This window comes from Desmodus rotundus, chromosome 6, assembly GCF_022682495.2.
Source record: "Desmodus rotundus isolate HL8 chromosome 6, HLdesRot8A.1, whole genome shotgun sequence".
NCBI lineage: Eukaryota > Metazoa > Chordata > Mammalia > Chiroptera > Phyllostomidae > Desmodus > Desmodus rotundus.
The window spans coordinates 102,820,943-102,843,796 of NC_071392.1; the positions used below are offsets into that span (position 1 = coordinate 102,820,943).

Sequence of the window (22,854 nt, forward strand, 5' to 3'; positions counted from 1 at the left end):
ATCTGGATCTATTGAAATGCAGTATGGGGAATCCGCTTTTCTATCGGAGCTGTTCATTTTGCCCCATTTGGAATGTCAGGCATAGGCCAGGATGGAGTGGGTACTGGAGACGGGCCAGAGTTCCCAGAGTCCTGAATCATGACCTCACACCCTCTACCTTTGTCAGTTTGCAGCCCAGCTGAAGAGCAGGGTCAGCCCACCCTTCAAACAGGCAACTCCGGAACCCCATCCACTGTGTGGCCTGGACTTTTGCCCCACCAATTGCCACATCAACGTCATGGAAGTGTCCTACCCCAAGACCACTCCCTCCATTGGCAGGTCCTTCAGCATTCGCTTTGGTCGCAAACCCTCCCTCATTGGCCTTGACCCAGAGCAAGGTAACTGCATGTATCTGTTAGAAATTGTGTTTGGATCTCACACTGCAGATACTTTAACAGAAACATGTCTGGAAGCCAGTGGTCCAAGGCTGGAATAGTGGCTTCATAGTCATCAGGGAACCTAGGCTCCTATCTTTCTACACCGTCATCTCTATATGTGGCTTTCATCCTGAAGGATGCCTCATGGAATAGAATGGCTGCTGGAGTACCAGTCATCACATCTGCCTTCCAGGCAGGAAAAAAATCACAGTAGTTAAAGGCATATTAGCACCAAACTGAAACTTTCTTCTTGCAGTAATCTAGTGGATTAAAATAATATTTAAAAGGGGACATTTTCTCATTCATTGAGATCCTCAATGTGGGTTTATATACCTCTGTCCAAGGGGATTGCGGGTGTCTGGGCACTATTTCCACGTGACTTCTCCCTCTCTCCGTGTAGGCCACCTGAACCCTATGTCCTATACCCAGCACTGTATTACCACCATGGCGGCCCCATCCTGGAAGTGCCTGTCTGCTATGGATGGGGACCCTCAATGCCAAGGTCTCCAGGATAGCAGCACTGGGCCAGCCAATGGGGCTCTGGGCCCAGAGGACCGGGGCCTGAGCTTTCTCCTCAAGCAGGAGGACCGTGAGATCCAGGACGCCTACCTGCAGCTCTTCACCAAACTGGATGTGGCCCTGAAGGAGATGAAGCAGTACGTCACCCAGATCAACAGGTGAGCCCTGGCCCCAGGGGGCAACGGCGGGGGCGGGGGGTGGGGGGGGAAGCGGTGTTAGGGTCAGGATTCTTTGTAGTGGGGAGCTGTCCTGTACGTCACAGGCTATTTATCAGTATCCTTAGATGCCTGTAGCCTCTGTGTTCCCCAGCTGTGACAAACAAAAATATCTTTAGACATTGCCAGATACCCCCTTGGAGGCGGCAGGGGCAAATCACTCCTGATTGAGAACCGCTGCTCTAATGAAGTGATGGGCGTAGGCAACAACCATCAGTACAGGCTATTTGGTGAATGATTTGGGGCACTTTATAATTTTAACAGAAAGAGAGAGATGGCAGGACATGCTGTCCTTCGGTGTAATGTACCTGGGTGCACACGCAGCAGCACCTACCAAGGAGCAGAAACCGCACCGCCCTCTGGTCAGAGCTCTGGGTCTCCCTCACTGCTCCACGGCAGGGGCTGCGGGTGGAGGCTGGTGACATGCCACCTGGGGGACGCAGATGCCAAATGCGGAGGGAGGGCGATTCTAGAGGACAAAGGACCTGGTTTCTTTAACACGTGATGGGTGGGGTTGGGGTGGGGAGCAGGTATAAGGAGGAGGAAGAGGAAGGTTGTCAGAGAAGAGACTTGAGAGACATACCTAGCAAATGCCGAGTCTGGACCTGGTTAGGGTGCTGTTTCTCATGCACCATCTGAGAACAGACACGTGCGAGACCCTCAGGGACATTGGAATGTGGACTGAGGAATCATTAATTTTGTTAGGCAGGTGGTAGCAGGCTGGTTAGGTTTAAAGCAGGGTTCCTCTGCCTCAGTGCTGTCGCTGTGGGTGCTGGGTCGTCGGTGGAGGGGCTGTCGGGTGAGTCAGATACTCAGCGGCATCCCTGGGGTCTGCTCATGGGGTACCAGCAGCTCCCCCCCCACCCCGCTTCACTTGTGACAGCTGAGAGTGTCTCTGGACGTTGGTAAATATCTGCCCCTCAGGAAATATGCAGAACTGCTCAGTGTTTCCTGGGGTGGGGCGCGGAATCACCCCAGGTGAGAACCATTGCTTTAAGAGAAAGTCCTTATGTGCTAGAGATGCATACAGAGTGTTTGTAGGGGAAATTTATGATATCTTCGATATGTTTTAAATATGCCTGAAAAAGAAAAAGCTACAGGAAGGAGTGAGGAAACGACAGTGGCCTCTGAGTTGCCACTGAAGCTGGCACCTAGTGTTCTTTATACGGTTCCCTCTGCCTTCATGTGTACAGTGGAAACTGTCCATGATAAAAGGAAACGTAAGGTAGGGTCGGGAGCCAGGAGGCCTGAGTTTGAATCCCGGCCCTGCTGCTTATTAGCTGTGTGACCTTGGGCAAGTTGCTTAACCTCTGAGCCTCAGTGTCCTCATCTGTAAAATGGAGCTGATCATGATACCGACCTCACTGAGATGTAAAGGATTATATCGGCCAGGGTTTACTGATCACTTAAAGGCACCAGACACCCCTCTAAGCACTTTGCATCTTTTAACTCCCTAGTATTCATAGCAGCCTGGGACATAGATACTGATACTACTCCATTGTACATATGAGCAAACGGAATCTCAGAGAGGGTAAATAATTTGCTGTGGGTCTCTAAGCCAGGAAGTGGCGGCATCAGGATTTGAATCTGGGGTATGTCTGTCTGTCTTAAAAATGCGCTTGACAACGAATGGTGCTCTGTGCCATGGGTTGATAAACTATGGGCTATGGGCTGAATCTGGCCCACTGCCTAGTTTTTTTTTTAAATAAAGTTTTATTGGAACACAACCCTGCTCGTTCATTTCCATATCATCTGTGGTCCTTTCACACGTGTGTGATAAAGTTGAGTAGTTTTAACTGAGACCCTGTGGCCTACCAAGCTGCAAAGATGTGCTCTCTGGGCCTTTACAGACAAGTTTCCCGGTCACAATCTTTGCCCTTGAACTTTGTGTAACTTGGTGGTGAAATAAAGAACCTCTGTATCTCATGCCCCCTACAGGAGGGACAGTGTATGTCACTTGCCAAGTCGCTAGTGGGATTTTCAGGGAATGGACACAGAGCATTTGATGGCTCCCTCTGTCAGGGTCAAAGGTGAGGCCTGAGATCAGGGCCTTGCCTGGAGCCTTCATGGAGGCCATGGAAGCCATGGGCACGTGATTTTAAAGTCCAAGTCTTTGCTCCCACAGGCTGCTGTCCACCATCACGGAGCCCACCTCAGGGGGGTCCTGCGATCCGCCCTTGGCCGAGGAGGCCTCGTCCTCCCCGCCGGTCAGCGAAGAGAGCGAGATGGACAGGACTGACCATGGGGGCATGAAGAAAGTGTGTTTCAAGGTGTCTGAGGAGGACCAGGAGGACTCGGGTCATGACACCATGAGCTACCGGGACTCCTACAGGTGGGGCCACCGTGGACGTCCTGTGGGCTTTGGCGTGGATGACCAGTGGGACAGTTGAGGCCACTGACTTGTGGGAAAGTCAGAATTAGAGGGACATTTCCCGGGAAGCAGCGGGGTGGGGCAGTGCTGCTAAACCGTGTGGTTCTGGGGGTAACCTGAGCCCGCAAAGCCACCCAGCTGCCCCCTGGGCTGCCCCACCCTGCCCCGAGGCTGATGTTTTGGGGTCTGTCCCCTTGTGGACACCACCCACCCATTCCGCTCCACTTGCGCGCTGCACTCGCTGGTGGAACGTGCCAGAGGAAAGTCAGGACTCGTGGTGTGTCTCAAAGCTCCCATGGTTTCTGCAGCAGACACTGCTTATTTTCACCCGGTCCGAGGAGGAAGACCATTTCTTTTCCCTCCGAACCGAGAGGATCAGGATTGTCTTTCTGCTGGTTAAGCTAATTATAACGAGATCAGTGAAGTTCTAATTAGTGGATTAAATGGACTAAAAACTCAATTTCCTGTAATAAACCATATAGTGGGTAAGTGGAAGTCCTTCCCACCAATCAACAAGCCCATGGCCTCCTGGGAAAGGTTGTGAAACGTTTGATCGTTGCTAGAGTGGAACGTGGGGGTGGGGGCGCTTCAGCTGTGTGCAGGCAAAATACAGAACCGGTGGTGTGCAGCGAGAAAGGCCTGCGCCCCAGGCCTCCCAGAACCTGCGTTCTTTCCGTCCTCGAGGGGTCTGACTGGCCCGTGCTTCTGGCGTCGTTTCTCCATAACCAGGTGTTCGGCCAACTGGGCACTGTGTGTTCCCAGCGCCTTGCGTCCATAACCCAAGATTTCTCTGTCTGTCTGGGTTTCCATTCTTATGTTTTTGGGCCCTCCGATTCTTTCTTTTATGGTCAAAAGGTGCAGGGACGAATTTCAGGGTTGTGGCTTTTGGTCCCCATACCTTCCGAGTTGCTGGGATACGAGCGAAGAGGACGCAATGCCTGTCCTCATGAGGTTCCCAGCCAGGCTGGGGAGACAGAACACACAGCCTTGTGGTCGAGTGTGGCAGGTGTGCACGTGTCCAGGGACCAGGCTGTGCCACGAGGGGCGTGCCAGAAGTTTACACCAGATGAAAGCAGTCTACTGCCCTCCTGCTATCTCTGTGTGTTTCTGTGCCAGGGCCTAGAAATGTTTCTCTGCCGTCAGAACACCAACCAGGGCAACCTTCCCCATCTCTGGCACTGGTGGTTGGCCTGTAGCACTGCCCTCACCCCCTGCGCCCAGGCCGGTCGTTCACCTGAGGAGCTGGGAGTTCTGTCCACACTCCAGAAGGCGGGTTTGGGGTGCTGGGAGCAGAGGTGTGAGCTGGAGGGTGACAGCTGTCTTCCTCCCTGCCCCTTTGTAGCGAGTGCAACAGCAACCGGGACTCCGTCCTGTCGTACACCAGCGTGCGAAGCAACAGCTCCTACCTGGGCAGCGACGAGATGGGCTCTGGTGAGTGTGGCGGCCTGGGCTTGAGGATGCACCCCCCGCCCCATGCGAGGTTCTGTTTGATTTTTAGCTTATTATCCTCTACTCTGTGGTATCTCGTTTCATGTCACGTTGCATAGCATGGGCGTGTTTTGCTTTTCGCTCATTCACTCATTCGGCACATTTTATGGAGCACAAAAGATCCTGGCCCTCGAGGAGCCGACCTTGCCCACACATGTTGTATGTCGTGGACACGGAACAGATGGAATGCACACGATGCAGTTAGAGATTGTGATGGGTTGCCATGGCGTCACTGAAACAGGGTGACCCAATGGTTCCCATAAAAACGGCGTGTAAGCAAACCAAAAATTCAGACAACACAGAAGAGCTCAAAAGAAGTACATGAAAATTAGTCAGATCCCCCAGAAGTGACCATCAGTGACATTTGGAGACCGTGGGTGAACACGTAATTCTGCACAGATGGATGCGTGGGTGGATGGCTGGGTGGATAAACAGACATAAATAAGATACTGTAAATTAGGTTACACTGTACTTAACAACTTTTTCTGAAAGACTGAAATTTGTTTTGATTTTAGTTTCATTGATCTCGGCCTCTAATAATTCTATTTTGCAACTAGGTCATACATCCGCGTGGTTTATAATTGTGAAGGCGCGAGAGGGCGGGCAGCGACAAGCCTCCCTCCCACCCTCCCCAGGCTCCCTCTGTCACAGCCGCCTGGTGTGACTTGCCAGTGGTAGTCTGCACATAAAAATTTAATAGTAATTTTTTTTCCAATTTAACAGAAGAAAAAGAAGCTTGAGTAAAATCGAAGCTATTGCTGAAATTTAGATAAATATTTCATCACATAAGATATTCAGCTGTACAAACTGTCCCTGGGGAGGTTTTAGGGAGGACGTGACATGTGGCAGCGCTTTGAACTGAAACAGCTCGGGGGATGGACCCAGCGGCGGGGGTCGAGCTCCTTCTCCCTGGCTCTCAGTCTCCTTCCTCATTTGCTGTCCCGGGAGTGACAGCAATGGCCTACAGTTGTGTAATGCATTAGCTGCTGTCGCCCGTTTGAAGGTGAAGAAACTGAGGCTCAGAGAGGCCAAGGGATTTGCCCAGGGTCACAGAGCCAGGACCTGAGTCTGTCAGACCCCAAACCCACTGTGGGTTTTGGAGCTCTGTACTTATGTTGTCTTCTTGGGAAGGTCATAGGGAGGGTATGAGATGGGACCGAAGTTGTTTGCTGATGGCTGTGGCTTCTTCCTTCTGCCAGGGGATGAGCTGCCCTGTGACATGCGGATTCCATCAGACAAGCAGGACAAGCTTCACGGCTGCCTGGAACATCTGTTTAACCAGGTAGGACCTTTGTGCCCACCCCTGGCCTGACCTTGGGTTCCCCCCGTCGCCCCTGCTGAGAACCCAGGAGCCAGGACCTGGGGCAGGGGCTGTGGATCATGGGTCTCTGCAGCATGGAGGGCTGTGGAGCCCCACTAACCTCCCATGCTTCTGCTGGCCAGGTGGACTCCATCCACGCACTCCTCAAGGGGGCGGTCATGAGCAGGGCTTTTGAAGAGACCAAGCATTTCCCCATGGACCACAGTTTGCAAGGTGAGCACAGGGGTGCCCCTCCGCAGGGTTCGGGATGACCCCCAGTGTCCGGCTAGGAGACAGCGATGATGGGGACCGTGTGCTGGGCTGGGGGCAGGACACAGCTCACACTCTCGGCTCTGCTCCTCTCCTGCCCCGTGGCTGGTGGGCTGTTATGGGGGTCGGCAAGTTCAGCCCACGGGCCTGTGCAGCCCATAGCCTGGTTCTGTGTAGACTGTGACCTGAGAGTGATGCTTTCATTTACGAAGAGTAGTAACCATAGAACAGAACAAAGGAACAAAGGATCTGAGACAGAGACCGAATGCCCTGCAAAGCCTGAAACTGTTCCTAGCTGGCTCTTCACAGCAAAAATGCGTGGAGCCCTGGGCTGGTCTGCGGCCGCTCTGGGCTGCGGTCTGTTGGTCTGTGTGTAGCAGGAGGTTGGGAAGGGAGCTCGGTTTGCCAAACCTCAGCGCCTTCAGCCCCCCTTCATCACTTGACCCAGATTCACTGAATCTACCTACACATTCACATTTTTAAAAATTATATTATTTGCTGCCTGCATTATTATTGACATAACTTTTTTGAAAAACTGTCACTCTTGTAAAGGTTTAATTTTTAAAGGAACTTATTAAACTCCCTATATATGGAAGACCTTCTCTAGCATGCCACAAAAAACAATGACCCTGGTAAAGTCAATGGAAACAGCTACAAAACAGTGTCACCACAATGCAATCAGGCACTGGTCCCTGCCCAGAGCGCTCTGTTCTTCCTCCCTGAGAGGGGCCCGCGGTTAGAGGTGCTGAGGGCTTAGCACCAAATGGAGACTTTCTTCTGGAGATGAGTGAGAGTGAAAGAACTGACGTGTATCCTCCCACCTGCCTTCCCTCTCATTTACCCCCCCCCCCACCCACGCACCCATCCACGCACCCACCCACCTACCCACCCATCCATCCATCCACCCACCCACCCATCCATCCATCCATCCATCCACCTCCCCCCCCCCCCATCCATCTGTATCTATATCCATCCAGGAAATAATTCCCAGGAACCAGTTTGTGCCAGGCCTTGTGCTGGGCGCTGGGGACCCCAAGATGAATATGGCACCTCTCCTGACCTCTAGGAGCTCCCAGCTGGGTGCAGGAGATAGGGAAGGAACAGGAAGTTGCTCCTAAATAAGGGTGGGAAGTGTGAAGAGTTGGGGTGCCCTAGAGCAGCCGCCCTTCTTGCTGTCTCAGGACCATGTCTTCCAGGGGCAGACCTCAGAACGCAGAGAAAGCAAACCCCGAGGAACCCAAACCACAGATATTTCAGAAACCTGGGGCACTGTAGCAAGGATAAGGCCCAAGAGACAGGGGCCTGTGTCTGCATGGCCTTTGAATGGCCTTGCTAGGGTCAGCTCTGTCACTACCCAGCTGTGTGACTTTGGGCAGGGTACCTTTCCCTTCTGTGCCTGGGCTTCCTCCTCTGTGTAGGGAAAAGGTTAGACTAGGTTCCAACTCCTGTGCCCGCTTGATTGATGCGGCTGTGAGGAGGTAGTACCTAAGAATCCTTCTGTGACTACATCCATGCTTAGGAGAAGGGGATGCAGCGATTGATTTGTGATGTCTGCACTGGGTTGGTTCCAGCTATGAGGAGTTATGCCTCCAACTAGGAGGTTGATGAGTGATGTCTGCCATGGGCATGGTACTGTGAATCAGTCGCACACTCGCCATACCACATATTTGCTCCCTGCGGACCAGATAGTACCCAAGAGTCCTGCCAGCATCCTTGGTCTCGAATTCTGAGCCTTGGAAACTGGTGGTGGGATGTAGGCCTTTGTGCCACCGTTCTCCAAAGCTGCCTCTGTCCCTTTCCTGTCCTCATGCTGCTCTCTGGCCCCAGAGTTCAAACAGAAGGAAGACTGTACGATCCGTGGCCGGAGCCTGATCCAGATCAGCATCCAGGAGGACCCCTGGAACCTGCCCAACTCCATCAAGACCCTGGTGGACAACATTCAGAAATACGTGGAAGGTCAGTTGGGTAGGGAGGGTAACCTGGGGGGATTTGTGGCTGTTGGCGGGGTCAGGAGTGGGTCCGTCTCCGTGTCCCATGTCTCTCCATGCCTGGGAGGATAAGAAGAATGGGTGCCCCTTTCTCAGCTGAGTGTCCTGCCCGGGGCTAGACACCCCAGAACTGCTGGTTTTGTGCCGGGGGCTCCCCTGCAGAGTCAGGAAGCCGAGAAGGCTGAACTTATTCCTTCTCAGCTTCAGAAATTGTGGACTTAATTTAGTCCCTTTTATTCATTATCAAGGTCACAAGCAAGGGGCCCCCTGGTCAGACTTGGGCCCACAGATAGGTTTTGATACTGGAGCATTAAAAAAAAAAAAAATGAATCGGCTGCCAGTGTTTTATTATTGGAAATAACCATGTAAAAATCTAGATTTTTGGCTGCTCTTGAACAGTCAGGATATCTGGCACCTCAGTCCCATGTGGGTAGGGATGAGTGGCAGCTGCCATCTTAGGTGGGAGAGTCCCCATCACTCCCTGCTTCCTGGTGTCTGCCTCACAGGAAGCAGGTGACGTCTACGCTACCTGCCTGGCCCTTGGCATCATTAAGTCCGGGACTCCTGGCTTATTTAACAGGACCCTAGTTCAGGGAGACATTTGCTCCGGCCAGCAGGGGGCGCACAGCTGCAGAACCATTCCCCTAGGAGCAGCAGCCTCTGAGTTGGCCTCTCAGATGTTTTTTTTTAGCCCCTTCTGGGCCTAACAGCCTTTTTTCGAAGAAAAGAGAGCAGGATCTTAGGCCTGTGTCCAGAAGGTCTGAGCTTTGTCTCCGTGTGTGCAGGGCTGTGGCTGCATAGAGCGTGCATGTGTGCTCATGTGAGCTTGTGTGCTCTGCTGGTGTGAGCTTACATGCACCTGTGGGTATGTGTATGTGTATGTGTGTAAGCCTGTGCCCACATGCGTGTACAAGGTGTGGGCTGGGGGCTCTGGCGCAGGAGTTGGAGGGGCTGGTTTTAGTCTCTCTTTGGTGGGTATATGCAAACAGCTGGGATGCAGCTAAGAGTTGGGGTTCCGTCCCCTGGAAGTTGGGGGTTTCTGGAATTCATCCAATATCCAATCAGAGCCTCTTTAGCACAACTGTACATATGTACTCTGCACATACCGGGCATCACCACACAGGGTTCAGCTCTGGCTGCAGGGAGGGCCCAGCTCTGCTCGAATCTTGTGCTAACTCCTCTCGGCCCTTTTTTTCTCAACTCCTCCTCCTTCCAGATGGGAAGAACCAGCTGCTCCTGGCCTTGCTGAAGTGCACAGGTGAGGGCTGTGAAGCACAGCTGCCTGTGATTGGCACACACCGAGCTGCATCCAGGAGAGGCCATCCTGGCCATGGGTGCTCGTGACCGCAGCCCAGGGGAGGCCTCTTCTGCCGGCTGCAGTTGACATTCCCACAGTTGTCAGGACCTGCACTCGGTGGGGGAGGGGAGGGTGACACTGTGCCTCTCACACCTCTACAACTACGAAGAAAGACCTCACTCGTTTCCTCCTCCTGAGTCTCCAAGGGACCAGTCTCAGGGCCCTGGAGCCAGGAGCCCTGTGTCTTGACACCTCCCAGGCCTGGGCAGATCTTGAGGAGGACACAGGACAGAGGACCGATGACTAGAGGGGGGCTTTGCCAGACAAGTCCTCAGCCCTGCCTGGGACTTCCTTCCTGCAGACAGTGGGGAGGAGGAAAGGGCAGGTGGTGGGCCTGGAGAAGCAGGGAGGTGTTCTTTGTCCCTCCCTTCTCTTCAGAACATCTCCACCAAGGGGCAGCCAGAATAGGATCTAGGTCACAATTGGTCACTGAGAACCAGTTGGCCAGAGCCAGTCGTTGAAAATAATCCCTCCAGAAGATCAGAACCGTGCACGAGCGATTGCCCAGAATTGGCCAGTTCCACAAACCATGTCAAGAGTGGGGGCAAGGTTGGCGCAGGCAGGAGGAAGGCATACTCCTCAAAAATAGAGCAAAGGGTAAACTGCATTTCTTAAAATATGGAGCTCGGCAGAGTTGCCTGGCACCAGTGGTCTCCAGCCAGTCAAGGTGGAGAAACCACTAGCCGATGGAGAGATGGCCGAGCGAGGGTTTGGGAAAGCCGCAGGAAAGTCACAAGGCAGCTGGGTCGTTGAGAGACTGGAGTTGTTCAGATTGGCTTGCTCTTGGAGAGTTGATTTTTGTGGGGTTGGCTTTTGGTGGCTGGGATTGATTGTTGGCCAGTTGGCCCCAGATAGGTGGCCTGCTGGGCCCAGGGGGATGATTCGGGGCTGGGGCTGTGGGGCTTGGGGCTGCTGATGGCACAGGAGCCCCCTCCCAGTGAGCCCCCCCACCCCGCCCTCCAGACACTGAGCTGCAGCTGCGGAGGGACACCATCTTCTGCCAGGCCCTGGTGGCCGCTGTGTGCACCTTCTCTGAGCAGCTGCTGGCGGCCCTCAGCTACCGCTACAATAACAACGGCGAGTATGAGGAGAGCAGCCGGGATGCCAGCCGCAAGTGGTTGGAGCAGGTGGCGGCCACCGGTGTCCTGCTGCACTGCCAGTCCCTGCTGTCCCCGGCCGCTGTGGTGAGTGCGGGGAAGAGGGACAGGAGCGCTGGCAGCCTGGGCAGGAGAGCTCCTACCTACTCACTCAGGCTCTCCTCGTGCATTCAGCAGCTGTTTGTTGAGCACCTACTATGTGCCACTGTTACAGGCACTGGGGATCCAGCTGTGGCCGAAGCAGAGTCGTTGTTCCCCGGGATCTTAAATCCTACTGGGGGGAGTACACCAATGAGTGAGATAAGTGGTGTAGACCAGTGGCTCTCACCCAGGGCAGTTTTACCTCCCAGGGGGCACTTGGCAATGTCTGGAGACATTTTTGGTTGTCACGGCGGACGAGGGGAGAGGAGGTCCTACTGGTGTCTAGTGAGTAGTGACTCGGGATACTGCCAAACATCTTACAACGCACAGGATAGTGCCCCCAACCCCTCGCCCCCCACCCCGAGAATTATCTGGCCCTAAATGTCAATAGTGTCACACCTGAGAAACCTCTGTCTGTAGTGATAAGGGCTAGGAGAAAAATCAAGCAGGGAAGGGGATAGGAAGGGGTGGGGCGACAGCAATTGAAAGTTTCAGTGGGTACCCAGTGAGGGCCTCACCGAGAACTGAGGGAGAAGAGGGAGCGAGCCCTGAGGCTGTTGGGAGGAGCCTTTCAGGCTGTGAGACTAGCAGGTGCAAAGGCCCCGAGGCAGAGGTTGAGGAAGGACCTGGTGACCCTGTGGCTGGAGCAGAAAGAGCCAGGCAGGGGGAGGCGAGTCTTGAGAATTGTTTGGGGTCAGACTGTGCTGGCTCTTGCAGAACTCTGGCTGTTGCTCTTAGTGGGCATGACCCCTGGGAGGGGTTTGAGCAGAGGAGGAGTGGGATTTGACTTTGACCCTGAAAGAATCACTCCCGCGCCTGGCTCCTGGGTGGGGAAGACTGCGAGGGCAAGGGCAGAAGCTGGGAGGCTGGTGAGGAGGCTTTTGTAACGATCCAGGTGAACTTCCTTGGTGTTAAAAGGACCCCAGTTCATCTTCGCAGAAGCCCTGAGGCAGGTTTTTTTTTACCCCCTTCACCTCGAGGCCTGGGCAGCCGGGTTTGAACTCTGGGTGCCTGACTCCAGGCCCACTAGCCCCTAGGCTGCTGTGCTCCCTCTGCATCTCCTTTACCCCTGATTCCACTGTCCCACCACTCTGAGATCTCAGGGTGGGTCCGTCTGCTGACCCCCAGGAAGCAGAATCAAGGACTCATCATTTAGGGGTGCTGGGGCCCAGAGCTGATGTCCCTCAGAAATGAAGCCTACATTGTTGCTCTGGGCTGTTTGCTCCTGTACCCCGTGTGCCCAGGCGGGAGCTCCGTACCCCTACAGCCCTGAACCTCCTGTACATTTTCCCAGGCAGGGCTCAAGGGCAGTGCTGTGGGCTCTTGGGAGAGCATGGCCTTGGTGCACCCCCTGCTGGCCAGTTTTACACACAGGCTCTGTCTAGCTGGAGTTCTGCTCTCACCTGGTTCCTGGAAAGGCAGCCAGGAACACCCAGCCCTCATCCTCTATCCTCAGATGGGGACCCTGGGGCCCAGCGCGTTAATCACCAGTCACCATGATGTGCCAGGCTCTGAGTTGGGTGCTGGGTGTCTGAGGCTTACGTTTTAGTGGGGGGAACAGGTTGGGAAGATGGAAGGAAGGAAGAGGGAGGAGAGATGCAAAGAGGGGAGTTATGCAGAAGGCTTAGAAGGTGATTGAGCTTCTTTGGATTGAAATGGTCAGAGATGCCCTTTCTTGAGGCTGTGATAGAGAGGTGACATTTGAGCTGAGACCCGAGTGCCAGGACAGCCGGCTAGGTAAATAGTCTGAGGAACAGTGTGCTGCGCAGGGGGACCAGCAGGTGCAGGATGGGTCTTGGAGGTCATCCCATCAGGACTTGATGATGGGCTGTGTATAGGGTGAGGGGAGAGAGAGAGAGGTCAAGGAGTCCTTGAAGGCAAAGGTTTGGGGCTTGGGCTGCTGGACAGATGCTGGTGTGCTTTGCTGAGATGGGGCCAACTGGGGTGGTGGGTGAGGAGGAAAATAAGGACAACTTTGGGCTTGTTGGGTTGAGATAGCTGAGTGGGATTGCGGGGTGGGCTGGGTAGGAGGGCCGCCCCGCACGGCAGAGCAGGCTGGGTTCCGACCCTGGAGCTGCAGGACAGGCAAATGCCAGCTCACACCCAGCCCTGGAGAGCCCAGCACAGAACCTGCGCCTGTGAGCTCACAGCCTGCCCTGCGGGCCAGAGCTGAGTCACAGCACCTGGAAGTGAGACCCTGGGGCAGGGGTGGCACCTGAGACTCCTGCACCCTGTCTTCCTCCTGCAGAAGGAGGAACGGACCATGCTGGAGGACATCTGGGTGACCCTCTCCGAGCTGGACAGCGTCACCTTCTCCTTCAAGCAGCTGGACGAGAACTACGTGGCCAGTGAGTGACTCCTCTCACCCCCACCATGAGAGTCGGGGTTCTGGGGTGGAAGGAACTGTTTTGGGGGCCCCCTGCCACTGGCCAGCTGCCCAAGGTTGACCTGGGACCGTGCGTTAAAGCCTCACGCTCCTAACATACATGGAAAAGAGGGCCTCTTTTGTGTAAACCCGGTTGTCTCCAAAAGCTTTTAAAAGGGAACAGCCAGTGCCTGGTTCTTATTAAAATTTCTAGATATCCATTATTGGGTTAAAGACTTGTTAAGATTTTCTAAGAATTTATAGCATCATTATAAGTTTTTTCCTTTCTCCCTTTCTTCCTCTTCCTCACTCTTCCACCCTGCCATGGTTCATCCTCCCATTCACCTGCCCACTCATCCATCTACATGCCCACCCACCCCTTCTCCATCCATCCACACACCCATCCCTTCACCCTCCCACCTGCCCACCCACCCCTTCTCCATCCATCCACACACCCATCCCTTCACCCTCCCATCTGCTCACCCACCCCTTCTCCGTAACCATCCACACACCCATCCCTTCACCCTCCCACCTGCCCACCCACCCCTTCTCCGTCCCATCCACACATCCACAATTATAAGCACAAACTATGTGTCAGGCTCAGTTTTTGGTTCTGGGGCTGCAGTGGAGTCATACGGCCGCAGTCCCTGTCCCCCTGGAGCCCACAGGCCAGCCCAGCGGGTGTCCTCCCTGGCTGTACTGGAATCATCCAGCTCTGCAAAGATACCGGTGCCCCAGTCCCCTCCCAGCCCTGGCAGGGCGGGTTCACTCTGTGGGGTGGATCCTGGGCCCTGGGATTCTACCAAAGCTTTCCAGGTGACTTTGATGGACAGCCCGGTCCGAGGACCGCTGGGCTGGGCTCTGAAGCCGTGGTTCTCCGAGCGCGGTCCCCAGGCTCCACCCCAGACCCGAACCGGGACTCCGGAAGCAGAGCCCGTAGGTCTGTGCTGATGAGCCCTCTGGGGTCTTGAGCACACTCGTTTGAGAACCAGGGCTCTCGATCAGTGATTCCCAACTTGTAAAAACGATCACCTCCGTAGTGAGTCCGTTTAGATAGATTTTCTCCTAGTTGCTGCACCCCCATGAAAGGTTAATACCATGGATGTATTGTGTATCTGTTGATGTACCATAGGTGTGTCTGTGCTTTGTGTATAAAAAGAGTGATTTTTTTGGCATTCCCTCAAGAACCAGTTTTCCCCTCCTTGGGGCTGATGTCACCCTGTTGAGAGTGTGTGAGACTCTAGAGGGAGAGTAGATTTGTTTCCGCTGCCAGTTGGAATCAATGGTCAGTGACTGCCTGTCAATAGGCCGAGTTGGGCTCAGGGAGAATGGTTGATTGATTAGTGATGTCTGCCCTGGGTGCTGGATGGGGTGTTTGTGCCACGCCTGCTGTAAGCTCTTCCCTGTGGGTGTAAGTAAACACAGGTCCCATCTGAGGGCAGCATTTGGCAGGTGGAGGCCCTGGGCTGCCAGGTGAGGGGTACAGGGAGCACTGGCGAGGTCCTGAAGACAAACACAGACAACCCCCCAGCTGGGTGGAGTCAGCGTCAGGTCTAAGAACTGAGCAGTGGGAACTGGGACCCGTGGAGAGAGGTGAAAAGGGGGGTCAGAGGCTGCTCTTCTGAGAGTTTGAGGGCGGGGCTGTCTGAGGCCATCCCTGGAGGGTGGGAGGGCAGGGAGGTCTGAGGCCACCTCTCTGGCGTGGGCAGACAGGGACCACCCAGGATGCCACCCTAAACATGGGGCAACAAGGGGGTCTGAGGACACTTCTGGGGTGGGGAGAACAGGGAGGTCTCAGGTGCCCCAGTGGAGGTGTGAGGGGAGGTCTACAGCTGCCCTAACCTAGGCCTGGTGGTGACCCACCCCGTCCCACCCCACTCTGTCCCCCCAGACACCAATGTCTTCTACCACATTGAGGGCAGCCGGCAGGCGCTGAAGGTCATCTTCTACCTCGACAGCTACCACTTCTCCAAGCTGCCCTCCCGCCTGGAGAGCGGGGCCAGCCTGAGGCTGCACACTGTGCTCTTCACAAAGGGTGAGCCGTGGGGCGCGGCATGGCGCCCACTGGGGATGGCCCAGGCTCCGAGCACTCCGGGACCCCACCACCTGCCCTCCCTCTTCTTCTTTCACAGCTCTGGAGAACGTGGAGGGGCCGCCTCCCCCAGGCAGCCAGGCGGCAGAGGATTTGCAGCAGGAGATCAACGCCCAGTCCCTGGAGAAGGTTCAGCAGTACTACCGCAAGCTCAGGTATCGGCCTGGGCTACAGGTTGGGGACAGAAATCCGGATCTTCTACGGGGACTGGGTATTAGCATAGAAGACAGCAGATAGGCCCCCAGCGTGGGAGTGGGCAAGGTGTCTTTTCCTGAGCTCCTACTGTGTGCCAGGCCCTCTGCCTACCCATGCTCATCAAACTCCATAGTCACAGTTCTAAACCGCTTTACAGGTGAGGAAACTGAGGCTCAGAGTGCGTGCCCGGCTTGCCCGAGGTCACGCAGTTAGATGGTGGCTGAACTGAGCTTGGAACTGGGTGTGTTTGGCTTCTTCAAACCAGGTCCTTCCAGCTGAGGGAAGCTGCCTGTTTCATTTTATGTGGGGGTGGGACCTGGGTGGGATTCTGAAGCCTGTGAGTAAGGGGTGTGGCTCCCAGGGCCTTGGCCCTGCTGGCAGAGACCCCCTGAGAGTGGTGGAGGGAGCAGGGGCCACACTGGTTAGGAGGAAGCCCCACACCCAGGGAAGCAGCTCCCCCTCCCACCCCCCTCCCCCTGTCCCTCCCCCTTCTCACCTTCTTCCTCTGTGAACGGGCCTTTCAGGGGCTGGGTAAGGGCTTCACGGTGTTGAGGCCCAGCGTTACCACTTGGAAATGGGAGGCTGACCCTGTCAGGGAAAACGTCCAGCTTTGTTATTAAAATGGGCATCTCCGTGGGTTGGCCGATGCCAGCGGCCTGTTCCACGCTGCTTGTTGGATGTTTAAAACATTGCATCTCTGCTCCTTGGTCCGTCCTGCCTTTCCTTCAGTGCCCGTGGGCCAGACAGTGTGCTGGGGGCTTGCCTGGGAGTCAGCAGTGACCAATAAAGCCTCTTCTTTAAAATTGTTGTTTACCCTCACCGAGGGCATTTTTTCATTGCTTTTAGAGAGAGAGGGAGAGAGGGTTTCAGGGGGGGAAGAGAGGGAGGAAGAGGGGGAGAGAAACATCGATGTGAGAGAAAACCATTGCTTGGTTGCCTTTCGTACACGCCCCAACTGGGGACCGGACCTGCAGCCTAGGCCTGTGCCCTGACTGGAACGCGAACCCGCAGACTTTGGTTTGCAGGATGATGCCCAGCCACCTGAGCCACGCCGGCCGGGGCTGAAGACTCTCTTTCACGGACCATGGACTCTAGAGCAGCAGTCGTCTGCCCCCACCCCTGGTTTTGTCGGCAAAGTTTTATTAGCACACTGTCCCATCACTCACGTATGGGTCGTCTCCAGCCGCTCTTGTGCTGCAGCAGCCCAGCAGAGTAGGGCCTCGGCAGGGACTCGTCCACACAGCCTGACATACTGACTGTTCGGCCCTTTACAGAAAAAGCGGGGCGAGCCCTGTTCGGGGGGGGGGGGGGGGGACGGCGGTGAACAATAAACCAGCGAGCCAGGAGCAGTGTAACGGGTCAGGTGCTGAGAGCCCTCGGAGGGCAGGCACTCGGGACACGGGCGTAGAGAGCGGGGCTGTCAGGTGCTGATCACCTGATCAGGACAGGCCATCAGGAAGAGGTGGCAATTGCGGGGTGCCTGGGAGGCCCCTTCTTTCTCCCCCTGGGGCTGTTGGCAGAACGGGTGACTGTGGGCATGGAGAGCCATGTGGGGGGCTCTCAGTTTCTTTCTGGGGCTGTTGGGGGGAAGACAGGCTGCAGCTGCAGTGGGTGGGGGCTGTGTGCACGGTGGCCATGGCGGCGCCCCCCAGCCCACATCTTCCTCTCTCAGAGCGTTTTACCTGGAACGGTCTAACCTGCCCACGGACTCCAGCACCACGGCGGTGAAGATCGACCAGGTGTGTCCACCCTTACGTCACCCTGCTGTGGAGCTTGGGCAGGGCTCGGGGCTCTCGGGTCAAGACTCAGCTGTCAGGGCTCGGGGTCCCATCCCAGCCAGTATCCTGGCAGAGCAGCCTTGAGCCCTCTATGGTCCCTCCTCCAGGAAGTCTCCTGGGATAACTCCCTCCCCGGTCTAGGAATTCCAGGTGCTTCCCCACTGCTGCGTTGGAATTCTCAGGTGGCTTATTTTCGCTGGCACCCTCTCACCTGTGCCTCCCTTACCCCCTTGTTTATCGCAGCAATTCTCCGAGGCTTGGCCAGCTGTGGTCTCGCAGGGTTCTTCCTGTTTGCTGGTTTCAGTTGTTGCCGGCGGTTAAAAATCAAAAGATTTCCCATGTACTGGATGCTTCTAGCTTTCCTTGAGAAGGGAAAGACCTGGCCTGGCTCTCCAGGGTCCGTGTTGCTCTGTGTCACAGCTGGCTCTCCGAGGGTTCGTGCCCCAGCAGGCATCACCTGCTTCCCAGGCTCAGGTGGGCCTCGGATTTGACGGTGGCCTGGGGGTACTGGCCTTGGGACTGTGAGGCTGGGGGCTCGGAGAGAAGTAGAGGGCACGGCCCTTTGGGGGTTTGTAGTCTGGTCGGCGGAATATGGAGAGGACACAGGAAGACTTGGCCAGCCAGCATTTTGTGCCTCTGCAAGGCAACTGAGGAAAGCTGGGCAGGAGGAGGGCCCGTCCTGAGAGGTGCGGCTTGAGCTGGTGTGACAGTTTGGAGAGGACAGGAGAGGGTGCTTCATTCAGGCTTTGTTGGGGGCACACCTGGGCAGGTGAAGAGAGTGAGACTGGAAGGTTAGGCCTGAAATACATTGTGAACACTGAATGCCAGCTTGTGGGGCAGTGGGGAGCCACAGATGGTCCTTGAGCAGGGGTTGGGGAAGGTTAATTGGGCTGTAACCCCCGGTGAGGGGGGCTGGGGGGACAGCTGTAGTAGCTGAGCTGGACGGGAGGGTGTGGATGGGGTGGCAGGCCGGGTGTGGCCCCCACTGACCATCCAGGTGTGTGTGTGTGTGTGTGTGTGCGCCTCACAGCTGATACGTCCCATCAACGCCCTGGACGAGCTCTGTCGTCTCATGAAGTCCTTCGTCCACCCCAAACCTGGTGCCCCTGGGAACTTGGGTGCTGGCCTCATCCCCATCTCCTCCGAGCTCTGCTACCGCCTGGGGGCTTGCCAGATCGCCATGTGCGGCACCGGCATGCAGAGGTGAGCTCAGAGCAGGCCCTAGGGGGCCACAGAGACCAGAGGTGGGGTGCCTGCTGCTGCCGCTGACGTGTTATCGGAGGGCGCAGGGAGTGAGCCAGCGCTGGCTTTGTGCGGCAGGTGGGTGGGTGCGGGGAGGTTGTTCTCGGAGAGAAGACACCTGGGAGTAGGGAGTGAGCCCAGCAGTTATGTGGAGACAGGGGCAGTTCTCAGCTCTGAGGCAGGGGCTCGCCCGGGACAGGAAGATATGAGGCCAAGGGCCTGCCAGGCCATGAGGGCCAGGGTGGTGGCTGGTTCCTGGGTGTGAGGGGGTCTCAGAGGCCTCGTCTCACCTGCTGTCCCCCCCACCCCTCCCTGCAGGAGCACCCTGAGTGTCTCCCTGGAGCAGGCGGCCATCCTGGCACGGAGCCACGGGCTGCTCCCCAAGTGCATCATGCAGGCCACGGACATCATGCGGAAGCAGGTGGGGCGGCCCCGCCAGGCTGCAGGGCTTCCTGGCCCGGGCGTCCTGGGCTGAGGACAGGGGTGGCCATCGGGGACTGGGTGATCAGCCCCACATGTGCCCCTTTCCCCACCTAAAGGGGACCTGGGATTTCCGCCTCTGGGGCCCATCATCTACCCTTTCCCCAGCCCCCCGCCCCCTCCCCACGTTCTCTCAAGTGCCCTGAACTCTGGGCAGAGCAGGTCCCAGCCTCAGGTCTTTCTTCCCAGGGCCCCAGGGTGGAGATTCTGGCCAAAAACCTGCGGGTCAAGGACCAGATGCCCCAGGGTGCACCGCGGTGAGTATTCCCTGCTTCTCCTCCTCTCTGGAAAGACCAGGACCTGGGCTGGCACCAAACTCCTGGCCTTGCCCCAGGCAGACTGCCCTGTCATTTACAGGGGTCCCGCCTTGTGAAGAAACAAATGTGCTTAGTTCTTTACTCCTCAGAAGTGCTCCCTCTTTGGGAAGATGAATCAAGGCCCCCACATGAGCCAGGGGCAAGGATTTGGTGCGATCTCCACCACGTCACACCGCCCTTTCTCGGCCACCCTGCCACCCGGGGGCCCTCCGTCCACCGGCCACTTCCTGTCCTCCTGTCCTGTCCTCTCCCCATGTTGATTTTGGCCCCGCCCTCTCCATCCCCACCGCCTGTTTGTTATCAGCATCTGCCCACAACTTTTAAATAACTTTATTTTGAAATGGTTTGACTCACAGGAAGTTACAAAAGTGATACAGAGTTCCCGAGTGCCCTCACTCAGCTCTCATGTGACCACAGGACATTGTCACAGCCAGGAAACAGCAGCTCCCACGCAGACCTTGCCATGTGTCACCTTTTACCCTCTTTTTTTTTTGATGTTTATATGTTGACTCACCCCACTCCAGGCTCTGTTTCCATGTCTTCACCTGTATTAACTGCAACAGTAACTCTGTGAGCAAGACACTGGTAGCATCCCCAGTTGGCAGTTGGGGCCGCTGAGGCACAGAGTGGTTCAGTATCTTGCCTGAGGTCACACAGCTAGTAACCAGCAGAGCTGGGATTCTGAACCCAGGCACTCCAGGTCTGGGGGCCGAGCTCCCAACCACTGTGCCACCTTGCTTCTCTGTATTGTGTCTGTCACCGCGGCTGCCCCTTTCTGGTCCCCCTGCCCCTGTTCTCCCCACAGCAGATCTGCTTCTCCTGCTGGAACCTGTTCGTGGCTCCTCCTTACTTGACGATGAAACTCAGCACCCTTCCAGTGCAGACATTAAGAAAACCAAGGCAGCTCTCCTGTGTGCCCAGGGAGAGGCCCCCAGGATTAATATTAAGTGAAAACATTCAGGGGCTACAGCGCGGTGACTAGTTTGCCACCATTAGTGTGGAAAAACGCAAACACCCACACATGCAGCTTAACACACACACCCAGACTGGCAGTGTTTGTGACGCCTTCAGCCAGCTGGAGGGAGCAGAGACCGGCAGTGGGGAGGGGGCTCGGTAGCCGGGGAAGTGTGGACAGCATAAGTATTTGTCACTTGGCATTTAAAAAATATCTACTGAAGTTTTGTTTCCTGGCACGGATTACCTGTTCAATAAAAATGGAAGTAATATTAATAACAGGCCCTGGCCCTCCCCGGCTTCTCCTCACCTCTTCCCCTCTGTCTGCCAGGCTCTACCGCCTGTGCCAGCCGCCGGTGGATGGAGACCTCTGAACGCCAATCCACGTGGTGCTTGGCCGCGTCCTCTGGAGCCAGGGAGGACACGGGTCGGTCTGGCCTGCTCTGCAGCCAGCCCAAGGCCTCTGCTCCCGCCCGCTCCGGGATCTGCCCAGCCTTTCGTCACCTCCAGTGAGGACAGACGGTGTCCCCAACTCTCGGACGAACTGGCTGATCAGCCCAGCGCCGGCACGTCCTCCACAATTCTGCCAGATATCCGAGGGATACTGGGGACCCACAGAGCTCAGGGGGCATCCGGGGCCAGGGCTCCTGCCCCTAAGTCCCCGGGACACAAGAGAAGTCACAGGCGCTGCAGCTGGAGGCCCGCAGACTCAGCTCCTTCGGGATGGCTCAACGTGCACTTTCGAAACCCCTGGTTTCCTTCTAAGTCCACATTCCAGGTGCCCCACGCGTCTCCAACGCCTCCTCACCTTAGCTCCGATTCACCCCTAACCCTTGGAGGGCTCGGAGGCCTCAGAAAAGTGGGCCTCGGCCAGGAAAGACAGAGGGACAGGGTGCGAACCTTGTCACCAAGAGGATGCTCGAAAGCCACGCCAGCTTCCAACAGCACCGCCCCGGGACTTCAGCCGTCAGCCCGGGTGCGAGATCTGCTCCGACTTTATTCATGTGGCGTGAAATCTCTGTGGTTTATTTTGGAGTTCTATGTTGTTGTTGGTGTTGGTGTTGGTGTTGAAACTTTTTTTCCAGGTTGTGTGATTATATCTTTGACATTTTAAATTTCAAAGAAAGCTATAATGTCTAACAGGGGACCAACATAAGGTAGTATTGATGACTTTTCCCAGTTCTACTAAAAAAAAAACCAACAAAACTAAATTATTGAAAATTCAAAAAATGTCAGTATTTCATCTTTCTAAATATTAGGGTCAGAAGGTATTGCTTACAGGTATGAATTTTGGTTCCTCTTCCCACCCTCCCCTGGTTTCCCGGCAGCCGGTCAGTATTAGAATGAGTTACTTCGCTCTCTTTGAATGACTGGCTGTAAGCGTTCGAGAGGCAGCCGGCCCAGGACTGGAGGGTTTGAACACCATGTGAGATGCCATTCCACACAGGTGTGTGTCCTGCAGGTAGGAGGGCCCCTGGGAAACCCTGGGTGGCGGCTTCCGTAATTTATTTTTTTTGACGTTAGCTCAGAGCAGGGCATGCAGGAATTCTCAGCCAGCTAGAGAGACAGGAAGCCAGCCTGCCCACCTTCTGGGCACAGGGGGCCACTCGGGGACCCCCCTCCACAGTTTGTTCCCTGCAGGCCCCCGTCTCCAGCAGGGACAGGTCATAGCTGAGGCAGAAGAGAGGGGAGGTCCCCCTGCCCTTGGCCAGCGGTGAGATAGTGTGGGTTTCCCGAAGCCCCACCAGCGTGTTGGCCCCTTGGTCTCCAGGGGCCGCCTCCCTGAGCACTAGATGGCGAGAGGCAGGCTTGTCGCTGGACACCGCAAGCTGGTACCGACGAGGACCTGCTTCAGCTCCGAGGGGCCGTGGAGAGGGGCTTCTGAGGGCAAGGCTTCGTGCACTGGTTTACTTTAAAATGTACAGATTCTGCTCATCAGATTCATGATAGATTTTTTATTATTATTAAAAGTCAGTTTATAATACAAGTATCTTGATCTGTGGTTCCTTTGGGGCCGACCCCAGTGGCATGGGGGTGGTGTGGTCGGCCTCACGTTGGAACAAATCGAGACCTTGAAGACTCGTACGGAGGGTCATTGAGACGGTGACCCCTTGTCAGTGACGTTACCCCTCCGAGCCTCAGTGTCCTGTGAAAACAAGGACAGCGTGTATTCTCTCTCACAGAGGAGTGGTAAGGCCACCTGAGACTACCCTGCAGGTCTGTGCCTCAGGTGTGCCAGGAAAGTAATGGTCTTTGTGTTGTGTTGCAC

The 22,854-nt window shown here is 55.7% G+C and overlaps 1 protein-coding gene across 2 annotated transcripts in view; it reads left to right on the top strand.

The window, feature by feature from the left end:
- Nucleotides 1-22,533, top strand: part of PREX1 (phosphatidylinositol-3,4,5-trisphosphate dependent Rac exchange factor 1) — a 169,487-nt gene extending 146,954 nt beyond the window's left edge. For both annotated transcript variants that reach the window (XM_024559770.4, XM_045194688.2), the window contains exons 24-40: nucleotides 167-377; nucleotides 817-1,093; nucleotides 3,276-3,482; nucleotides 4,864-4,952; nucleotides 6,209-6,291; nucleotides 6,453-6,543; nucleotides 8,407-8,535; nucleotides 9,784-9,825; nucleotides 10,888-11,108; nucleotides 13,411-13,510; nucleotides 15,419-15,562; nucleotides 15,660-15,774; nucleotides 17,487-17,553; nucleotides 18,623-18,795; nucleotides 19,153-19,255; nucleotides 19,504-19,571; nucleotides 20,917-22,533. In XM_024559770.4, the coding sequence (XP_024415538.2) occupies nucleotides 167-377; nucleotides 817-1,093; nucleotides 3,276-3,482; nucleotides 4,864-4,952; nucleotides 6,209-6,291; nucleotides 6,453-6,543; nucleotides 8,407-8,535; nucleotides 9,784-9,825; nucleotides 10,888-11,108; nucleotides 13,411-13,510; nucleotides 15,419-15,562; nucleotides 15,660-15,774; nucleotides 17,487-17,553; nucleotides 18,623-18,795; nucleotides 19,153-19,255; nucleotides 19,504-19,571; nucleotides 20,917-20,959 (2,163 nt within the window). In that variant the 3' untranslated portion in view covers nucleotides 20,960-22,533. The remainder of the gene's footprint in view (nucleotides 1-166; nucleotides 378-816; nucleotides 1,094-3,275; nucleotides 3,483-4,863; nucleotides 4,953-6,208; nucleotides 6,292-6,452; nucleotides 6,544-8,406; nucleotides 8,536-9,783; nucleotides 9,826-10,887; nucleotides 11,109-13,410; nucleotides 13,511-15,418; nucleotides 15,563-15,659; nucleotides 15,775-17,486; nucleotides 17,554-18,622; nucleotides 18,796-19,152; nucleotides 19,256-19,503; nucleotides 19,572-20,916) is intronic.
- The last annotated feature ends 321 nt before the right edge of the window (nucleotides 22,534-22,854 follow it).